The following is an 11,107-nucleotide window of genomic DNA, read 5'->3' as shown; positions in this document are numbered from 1 at the left end:
CTGCCTGTATGAACCCCTGCCCGGCCCCGTGACCCCCGCCAGCCAGGAACCATAGCGCCAGATTCCACCTTGTGTCTCGAGCGTCCAGATTCGATTCCCCGGCGATTGGTAAAAAAAAGAAAAAAAAAAAAAGAATTCCGAGTAGATCAGTTCCTCATGTGCTTGGAGGGACGGTGATCTTCCCCATGAGGGTGGCGGCTCACGTCAGGCATCCCTCCCTGGCCTGTGTTTCTCCACGACGGGTCAGGAACTGGATGGCTCGCGTCTCTCGATGGGGTCAGGTCGGCAATGGTCAGGTCATGCCAGCCTCTGCTAAGTCCCATAGTGGACACGGCTGTTGTCCCTGACCCCAACAGTGGCGCCAAGGCTGGGTCGTGTTACAAGGAAAGTTGATTCAGCTGTTGATTTACCCAGATGTTTGCTGTGCATATTACTCCCTTTTGATTTTTAATTAGTGTGAAATATTGTTAATCACTTTGGATATCGGGATTGTTTAGATAAAGTAAAGGTAAAGTTGGGGGCATACGCTGTAGCAGCGCGTGGCCTCAGTGCTCATCTCTGTAACATTGGCCCTTGAGCCTGTGGTGGGAGGGAGCCCATTACCCCGGGACACAGGGCCAGTGTGACATCCGGGTTACCACAGTTTGCCATCCCCAGGTTTCCACAGGTACCCATTTATCGACCAGCCCGAGAGGGAGGATGAGCAGCTGGGTGAGCTGCACACCAACTGCCCGGGCCGGGATTCGAACCCGGGCCCGCGGAGTAGAAGCCAGGCACGCTGACCACAAGACCACGGAGGCGTATTTTACCTTAGATAAAATAATGGAAATTAATGATGTAATATTAACTATTGAGAATCCATGCCCGTGGTCTCTCAGAGTTAGGCTGTGTGCGGAACCAAGGGCAGGGCGTGAACCAGCATCCTAGCAGGTAGCCGTACGTGGAGACCACGCCGCCTCCGTTGATCTCCGAATTAACTTACCACTGTTACTCCCTTGCGTGAAAAGGTGAACTAAAGCAAGGCCTCATTTGCGGAAGATATAGGGAACACGTCCGTCCTAACTCTATCTTTTTGTATAGCCTCATGTCTCCTCATCACGCTGCAGGCCCCAAGAATAATACCTTGCCGGACACTTCTCTGTGTCTGTAACTCCTGCCAAGTATCCTTAATTCTGGCCGGATTGTAGGCTGAGCGGCGAGGCAGGACCTGGACAGATTAGAAGGTGAACTAACGCCTCAGGGTTTTGATTGTTTATAAGTCTAGTTGTGGTTCATGTGTGGTTTGTTTATATTTATTTTACCACGATGGGATCCCTATACGCATGATTTTGATATTATGTACTCGGATGTTTACACATTCTCATCAATCTGCAGTTAGAAATGAATACTATATGTAACTAATTTATTACTTTTAGTCTAATAATAGCAGCAGCAGCAATAACAGTAGTAGTAGCAGGAGTATAGTAGCAGTAGTAGTAGTAGTAGTAGTACATAAGAAGAACATAAGAACGTAGGAGTCTGCAAGAGACCGGTAGGCCTGTACTAGGCAGCTCCTTTGAACCTAAGCTCCCGTGAATCTAACCTCACCTAATATCGCTGTCCATGAATCTATCTAATCTATTATTGAACGTGACAGTTGTATTGGCACTCACCACATGACTGCTAAGCCTATTCCACTCATCCACCACTCTGTTAGTAAACCAATTTTTGCCTCTGTCCCTGTTGAATCTGAATTTATCCAGTTTAAACCCATTACTACATGTCCTACCCGGTTCTCTTACCAACAAAACCTTATGAATATCCCCCTCATTTAAGCCCTTCATCCATTTATAAACCTCGATCATGTCTCCACGCACCCTTCGCCTTTCTAGAGAATGCAAGTTTAACTGTTTGAGTCTTTCCTCGTATGGCAAGTTTCGTAACCCTTGAATCATCTTAGTCATCCTCCTCTGCACCGATTCTAACATTTTGATATCCATTATATAGTAAGGTGACCAGAAGTGAACCGCATAATCAAGATGAGGTCTAACTAATGCTATATATAGTTTGAGGAAGACTTCGGGGCTTCTGTTGCTTACGCTCCTTGAAATAAATCCCAGTACCCTGTTTGCTCAATTTCTAGCTTGAATGCATTATGCCCTCGGGCGGAGATCAGAGCTCACTAAAACCCCTAAATCCCTCTCGCACCCAGACCTGCTTATGGGAGTGTCATTTAAGCAATAGTTATGTGAGGGGTTGTTCCTACATACACTCAGAATACTGCACTTCCCTACACTGAACTCCATCTGCCATTTATCCGCCCAGTCATACAATCTGTTTAGTTCATCCTGGAGAATACTAGCGTCCTGATCTGACTCAATTACTCTACCGATCTTGGTATCATCTGCAAACTTACTGACATCACTTCTTATTCCTGTATCTAAGTCATTGATATAAATAATAAACAAAAGTGGACCTAATACCAAACCTTGTTGGACCCCACTCGTAACACATCCCCAGTCAGATCTTTTACCATTGATTTGCACTCTTTGCTTCCTATTGCTAAGCCACGCCTTGACGCAGCTCAAAACTTTACCCGCTACTCCGTGAGCCTGTAGTTTAAGCAACAGTCGTTGGTGAGGAACTTTGTCAAACGCTTTACTAAAATCAAGATAGATTACATCATAATTTTCATCTCTGTTTACCTCCTCAAATACTTTATTGTAGAAGGACTAGAGATTGGTGAGGCATGACCTACCTTTCGTGAACCCATGCTGCGGGTCGTGAATTAAGCTATGTTTCTCTAGATGCTCCCGAATGTTCCTGGCTATCATGAACTCCAGCATCTTGCCTATAACCGATGTTAAGCTAATTGGGCGATAGTTTGAAGCAGCTGACCTTTCCCCCTTTTTAAAAATCGGCGTCACATTAGGTACTTTCCATAAGCTGGGCACATAACCAATAGTTACCGACATCTTAAAGATGTCGGTTAGTGGGTCACTGAGTACATCCTTGCATTCCTTTAATACCCTCGGAAATATCCCGTCAGGACCTGGCGACTTATTCTTCTTAAGCTTATCTATCTCATCCTGGACTATTTGCCAGGTAATGTTTATATCCCTCAATTTATCGCCATCTCCGCCCTGGTGCACCTGAACCCTTTCCGGAATAGTCGTTCGATCCACTTGTGTGAATACTGAAAGGAAGTAGTCGTTCAACAATGTGCTCATATTTTCGTAATTTTCCACTAGCTCGCCTGTGTTTGTTTTCAGCGGTCCAGTTTTCTCCCTTGTTTTTGTTCTATACATCTGAAAGAAGCCCTTCGGATTACTTTTCGCCTCATTTGCTACTTTGATTTCATAGTTCCTTTTTGCTATCCTGGTGTTTTTCTTCACTAATCTAGATAGTTCGACATACCGGCCCCTGAGATGTGTTTCACCATTCTTTATTTTCTGATAAATTCCCTTCTTTAACCCTATCTCGTGTTTTAATCCACGAGTCATCCACTTAGGGTCATTGTTTTCTTTTCTAAGTGTTCGCTGTGGTATATGCTGTCCTTGCCCCTCTACTATTACTCTAACTAAATTATTGTAAGTCATTTCTACCTGGTTCTCCAACCCACAGTTCTGGCCCTCATGAATCCCTAAATTATCCCAGTTTACCCCTGCAAGATGTCTTCGAAGCCCCTCGTAATTTGCTCTTCTAAAATCTGGCACTAACATTGGGTTCTGTTCGCGGGCTACCGCCCCGTCTAAGCTAAAACGAAGTAGCAGCAGCAGTAGTAGTAGTAGTACTAGTAGTAGCAGTAGCAGTAGTAGTAGTAGTAGTAGCAGTAGTAGTAGTAGTAGTCGTAGTAGTAGTAGTAGAAGTAATAGTAGTAGTAGTAGTAGTAGTGTAGGTCCAGTCAACTTGACTGTATGATTGCGAAGAGGAGAACAGAGAGAACATTGATGATGGTAGTTTTAAGCACATAGCCGACCCTCCCTGGGACCATAGGCCTGAGCCAACCCACCTCAACCTCGATAATAAGACGATCACCCGTTTTTCGTATCTTCCGTATCCCGATCGCCGTTAAACTTTAAGCCCCAAATACACTGCCGAATTTTGGTTCACGAATGTGCGCGAATATGCAAGTCATCCTGTGTCGTGGACAAGTTCGGCATCTTTCTTGCCTGTTCTTGGCCGTTCGGGGACTTTTGACAGTTGGTCACGACCGCCACGAATGTTTCATGTTGCATGAAAAATTCGCGGCCGTTCGCCGAATGTGCACGAATGCAAAATGGATGCCGAATTGTCGCCGAAATGTGGCCGACATGTCCCAGACAATTCGGCGTCCAATTCGCGGTGTTCGGTGAATTGTCGCTGAATTTTGACCGTTGAAATTTTAATTTTGTTGGCGAATTTGCCGCCGACATGTCGCCGACTATTCGGGGACATGTCGCCGAATGGCCAAGACTATTCGGGGACATGTCCCCGAATATTCGGCGAACATTCGGCGAATTAATCACGACACGGCAATCGGGTCGCGGTGGGAGGTGTACACGGGGATATTTCTCTCTCTCTCTCTCTCTCTCTCTCTCTCTCTCTCTCTCTCTCTCTCTCTCTCTCTCTCTCTCTCTCTCTCTCTCTCTCTCTCTCTCTCTCTCTCTCTCTCTCTCTATATATATATATATATATATATATATATATATATATATATATATATATATATATATATGGAATAAAATAATATAATAATAAATAGTAAACAAGAAAATATGAAAAACTTATTTATTTATTTATTTATTTATTTATTATTTTTTTTTTAGTTATATAAATTTATTTCTTCTTTCAGTTAATGGTTTGTTTATAAATATTACGTAAACATTCATTCATTCTAAAGTATTTGAAGGAGGGTAAAACAAAAACAAGTCACATTTATACATTTTATTACACATACTATCATACATATTACAACACATATCACACACGGTATTTACTTGCTCATATTTCTGTCCTGCCAGGCCACTGCTCCCCGGGTGTTGTAGTAATCCATGAGGTAGGCGCGGATATTCTTGGGGTCTACCATAGCTCTTGAGCTCCGCAGAGGGTCGAGTGGGAGGATTTGGTCGCCCTCTCGCCATTCCCCAGGAACAAGTTGCGAGAGACGAGGTGGGCTCCTCAGCTGCCGGTGAAGAAGTGTGTTGCAACTCGGATTCGCGTGCTTTTATATGCCACATGGGCATCAGATGATCAGCTGTCAGAAATATTGGCACTGTCGGAGAATTGTCCTCGACATGTCGCCGACACTTCGGGGACATACGAAGACAATTCGGAGACTTGTCGCCAATTATTCCGCGACAAAAAACAGTTTAAATTTGAGATTTTGAGCTCGGCGACATGGACGCCGAATAGTCGGCGACATGTCTCCGAATTGTCCCCGAATTGTCTTGAGCATTCGCCGACATGTCGCCGAATGGTCACGAACTGTAAGAATCTTGGTCATGTCGGCGAACCGGTCGCCAAATTTTTCCACGACCTGATTGGGTGACAAGTTCGTGGCCAAAATTCGGCAGTGTATTTGGGGCTCTAGTATGTATCATGGTAAGTATGTGTTATATGCTGGCTTTGTCTGTGAGGTGTTGCAGTAGCAGATGTTAGTGATAATGTTTATCATATGTGAGGTATCTTGACCGCATCTGTCAAGTGGCAATGTGACCTCACCCTCAGAGTTACAAACAAACATGTGGGTTCGTTACAATACCCACGCCGCCCCTTGGCCGAGAATGAGCGGGAAAAGCACTGGAAGGGCAGAACAGACCTAGCCCCGAGAGAGACGAGACGTGTGCTCGTCCTCTAGAGACACAAGAAGCAAGGAGACGAGTCATGAGAGCCAAGGGGATCGAACCCGTGTGCTAGACAGCAACGAGCCAGCTGTGGAAGGAGCCTACTGTTGTTGAGTTTTGATGAAGGACACGTTTTGGTATGCTAATAGTTGTATTATCTGTTTGATCATGTATGTGAGGAGATAATCTATATATCGTGTGTGTGTTTTGTAATGAAAAGTGATTACTCAGGAATGCTATGTATAGATTGTAGGTTAGCGAAGTTAACGGCTACTTGTTATATTCGTAACAGACCAAGATATTATAGAACTGTTTGTATTGAAGAGTAAATACGCAGGAATTCATGGTCTTATTTATTTAAGTTTCGTACGTCTAAGATTTATTGTGAATTTGCAGAAACGATTACACCAAGACTGATGTGAAGAGATACTGATTAAAGTTGAATTCAGTCAGTGTGGGAGTTTCAACCACCTTAATACCCGGGAAAGCAGTACGGCGCCTACAAGTAGTAATAGTAGTAGTAGCAGAAGTTGTTGTTGTTGTTGTTGCTGTTGTTGTGGTAATCATGATCCATCGCTCTGTATGTCACAATGGCCGGCCGGATACATATTTTCATAGTTGTCAGTGATTCTTAGACACTACATTTGAGTTTATGTAAAAAATAGAAGTATAAAGTGCTCAGCGGCAAGGATGGTGCCGCTCATAACGCTTGAAGGAAATAAACTCTCATGATTAAAGTTTGTTGTCTTATTCAGTGTAGCCTTCACGCCTCCAACGCTACACAGTCGAAATGGCCTCCAACGCAGCCACCCTGCTCGACAGTTACTTCGTGTCTGCAGGACAGATGAAAGGACCTCGGTCCAATTTAGTTCACTCCTGACGCAGCGAAATAGCAGCCGATTCGATTTTTGAAGTTGATGGTATTTGCATTTACTACTTCTAAAGGAAGATTGTCCTAATGGCGGATGACTCGGTTTGAGAAGAAACTCCTGCCAGTGTCTGTACTGCATCGACTCGCTTGATGGTAGACCGAGTACATAATTTAATTAACGGAAATGAACTAATACGCAGAAGGATATTCAAATAAAAATATTTAGTTACCCCTGCAAAATTACGTTTTCACCGTTTAATGTTTCTCAAGTCCGATAAATGGCGCCACCAGCGGCCTTCACAATGGGCCTATCCTTATACACTAGAATCCTTTGCATACACGGTGGTGCTCAAAGAATTTCCTTGGTGCTGCGGTAGACATAACGAAACCGTAAAAAAAGTTACTTAACAAATGATAAAGCGTCGTCGTTGCCAGGGAGACGCACGCGAGGGGCCTCAAACGGCGAGGAGACGAACTGATAGCCAATATCTTTAAACTTTACACTATAGTATTCCCATTTGAAACTGGCCGGTAGGGTGTAGGCCAATGCGGGTCAGCCCCGCCCCGCATCTCTGCCACACACTCTCAAGACCTCTCGCTTCCTCTCATATGTCGACAATTTACTACCTTTAAATGAATGTAATTAAATAATTGGATAATCCAATAAGGTCATATAGTGTTTCATTTTTGTTTCATTTTTAGGATAATAACAAAGATTTTGTGTAAATACCAAGACACTTGACTGCGTTGGAATACAACGATATCAAGTGTCGTGGTATTTATACAAAATCTTTTCTATTATCCCGAAAACTAAACAATCTTAACATTATATGACCTTATAGGATTATACAATTATTTAATTAAATTCATTTAAAGGTAGTAGATTGAAGACATATGAGAGGAAGCGAGAGGTCTTGAGAGTGTGTGGCAGAGATGCGGGGCGGGGCTGACCCGCATTGGCCTACACCCCACCGGCCAGTTTCAAATGGGAATACTGTAGCAGGAGTTGACGCCATGTAAGTTAACCGTTCTACTTTCCTTTGGCATTCTAGTTTGCGCTGGCAGAGGCAAAAAAGCAATTCTAGACTTATTAGCCATTCTACGATTCGCGTGCTTCGGTGACCCTGCCAGAAAGAGAATTAATGCGCTAGCAAGATTTTACCAACCTCAGGCACCATGCATGGGTTGCGCCGACAGACAAAAGACATCAGTTAGCTATTCTGTCAACTGTGTGCTTGGGTGACGCTGCCAGGAAAAAGAACTGAGACGTGTTGGCGAGACAATCTTCATCAGGCATCAAGGTTAACGCTGGCAGGGGTGAAGCACATCAGCTTGGCACTCCACCAGCTGTGTGTTTGGTTGACTGGCAAGGGAGGTCACTGAGAGTAGTAACAAATGTACGGAAGTGGGGGTTGCCTCAGCGGGGGGGACTGGAAGTGGGGGTTGGGGGGGTCAGCGGGGGGGTTACGGAAGAGGGGGTATCTGGACCCCCCCTACCTCCCCCCCTCCCATCTCTTTTACCTTTTCACCAACACCCCCCCACCCCCACGCCCCCCCTCACCCTCCAGGGTGACCTCCAGACTCTAAAGGTTAGCGAACTATATCACACACACACACACACACACACACACAAACACACACACACACACACACACGCACACACACACACACACACACACACACACACACACACACACACACACACACACACACACACACACACACACACACACACACACACACACACACACACACACACACACACACACACACACACACACACACACACACACACACACACACACACACACACACACACACACACACACACACACACACACACATACACCGCGAGACGTAACCTGCTACTCTCTAATCCGGAATTAAAAGAAAACAGAGATAGCGGCTCCCGTCACGCCGAATCACGACCCGGAGATAATGGCGATGAACCGTAATTGGAGGCGGACCCAAAACAGATTGTATTTGTGCTGGCTAATGTGTGTGTGTGTGTGTGTGTATGTGTGTGTGTGTGTGTGTGTGTAAATGGCGCCTTTTTACGGTCGTTTATCCCATGCTGGTCGGTTTTGTTCTCGTTTTCCTGCCTGTAACCTTTCCGTCTGTCGATACCACTAACTTTATTTATTTACTTCAGTTTCTGTTTGTTTATTTACCTGTCTATCAACTCGTCGATTTGCACTGACGTCTCTCTCTATCTCTCTCTCTCTCTCTCTCTCTCTCTCTCTCTCTCTCTCTCTCTCTCTCTCTCTCTCTCTCTCTCTCTCTCTCTCTCTCTCTCTCTCTCTCTCTCTCTCTCTCTCTCTCTCTCTCTCTCTCTCTCTCTCTCTCTCTCTCTCTCTCTCTCTCTCTCTCTCTCTCTCTCTTCTCTAATCAGTCTGCCTTCATGGTCTCCACAGCTTAACAAGTGCATAATAATAAAAAAATAATCAATAAACAAAACGAGTGAATATAAGGAGATGAGTTTCAAACAGCCAAGCCCCGTAATTATAGTTTTCCCGAGAGCCAAAGAATAGGAGTGAGGTCGCCGTCATCAGCGGCACCATGTTAACAAAAGAGCCGCACGAAACTCACTGACTGCTGTTACTGAGGATTACTGTACTAACTGAAACATGGCAACAAGGCAGCGTAGAGTTTTATAAGTTCGCGGCTGGCCTAACCTTTCCTCTTATGTCTTCAGCTGACGAGCGATGAGGCGAAGGTCTACGACACCGTGATCTTCGAAGTGAACAACGACGGCACGCCCACGGAGCAGAAGCTGTGGCCGCGGCACTGCGTCCAGAACAGCTGGGGCGCCAAGCTGTGCGCGGACCTCAAAGTGCGCCGCGAGGGCCTCGGCGGTTCAGAGTGCCTTACATTTTCTTTGTATTTTTTCTGTTACAACAGATTAAAGTTTATATTTCCTTCCATTTTTCTTTTTTCTTCTTATGCCACAGATTAAAGTTTATATTTCCTTCCATTTTTCTTTTTTCTTCTTATGCCACAGATTAAAGTTTATATTTCCTTCCATTTTTCTTTTTTCTTCTTATGCCACAGATTAAAGTTTATATTTCCATCCATTTTTTTCTTCTTTGACAAGAGATTAAAGTTTATATTTCCTTCCATTTTTCATTTTTCTTCTTTTGCAACAGATTAAAGTTTATATTTCCTTCCATTTTTCTTTTTTCTTCTTTTGCAACGGATTAAAGTTTATATTTCCTTCCATTTTTTTCTTCTTTGACAAGAGATTAAAGTTTATATTTCCTTCCATTTTTCTTTTTTCTTCTTTTACAACAGATAAGAGTTTATATTTCCTTCCATTTTTCTTTTTTCTTCTTTTACAACAGATTAAAGTTTATAATTCCTTCCATTTTCTTTCACATTTTTTTCTTTTACTCGTCATTGTACAGTACATTAAGATTTACATTTTCTTCCATTTCTCTGACATTTTTTTTGCTCTTTATTTTACAACAACAACAACAAGCTCATTCCTCCTCTAAGTTAGCTAATTATAAGGCTATAAAAGATGTGTAACCTTGTATTTCCAAGTTGACGTAAGGGTTTCAATCTTTTGTCGCTACTTTCGTGCCAACTAATCTTCTGAGCTTGAAAACTTCATGTATCCATATATCTCGTGGCTCCGCTGGACAAGACTATCGTCCAAACTCATTCCCATGCTATCACGCTTCCTAATGCGTGAGGCAGCCAGTATTTGAAATTCTCCGTCCTTTTCACTGGTAAACAAAAAGAACCTTCTCTGGACTATATTTTCTCCTTCCTATGACTTAAACTCTTACAAGAGGGAAGCTTGAGGATACTTTTGGTACTGACAAGATGAGCTTTTTAAGGCATATTTTGTTGTTTCTGAGGGAAAAGCACTTTTGATATTTTTTCCTTTGCCGTGATATAAAAACTCGTTGGAGCCTAACACCTCCCTGTCTCTCTGTGTCCCCCTCCAGGTGGTGGAGGACGCCATCCTGGTGCACAAGGGCACCGACCCCGACACGGACTCGTACAGCGTCTTCTGGGACAACAACAACAAGTTCCACACGACGCTCAACGAGGAGCTGCAGAAGCGGGGCGTCACCGGCGTCTTCGTGTGCGGCGTCACCTACGATGACTGCGTCGGTGAGTCACGGTTGACATTTGGTGCTCTTAATACCAAATAGTGTAAAGTTCGATAATGATTTTTTTGGGGGGGTATTTGATGTGAATTGACTGCTGTGTTCGATTGAAAAGCTGAACAAAACATGCTGACAGTCCATGGGCCGAGGTATTAATACCTCGGCCCATGGGAATATAAAGATGACGGCTGCGGGCTTCAAGATTTGCATGGAGTTAACCAATGCAGTTACATTAGAGGTCAGTGGTCGAAGGTAGCGTGTTGACACAGGCCGCCGTGCAGTAGGCCACGTTAGTGACCCTGGTGAACAGACAG

The 11,107-nt window shown here is 44.1% G+C and overlaps 1 protein-coding gene across 1 annotated transcript; it reads left to right on the top strand.

The window, feature by feature from the left end:
- Positions 1-6,369: 6,369 nt before the first annotated feature.
- Positions 6,370-10,838, top strand: LOC126996262 (nicotinamidase-like). The gene is made up of 4 exons (XM_050856638.1): positions 6,370-6,384; positions 8,244-8,264; positions 9,371-9,508; positions 10,629-10,838. Exons 1-4 carry the CDS (start codon positions 6,370-6,372, stop codon positions 10,836-10,838), a joined length of 384 nt encoding a protein of 127 aa, XP_050712595.1.
- Positions 10,839-11,107: the final 269 nt, after the last annotated feature.

This window comes from Eriocheir sinensis, chromosome 9 (genome assembly GCF_024679095.1).
Source record: "Eriocheir sinensis breed Jianghai 21 chromosome 9, ASM2467909v1, whole genome shotgun sequence".
In the NCBI taxonomy this organism is placed as follows: Eukaryota; Metazoa; Arthropoda; class Malacostraca; order Decapoda; family Varunidae; genus Eriocheir; species Eriocheir sinensis.
The sequence above is the reverse complement of the archived record's forward strand: the minus strand, read 5'-3'. Positions and strand labels throughout refer to the sequence as shown.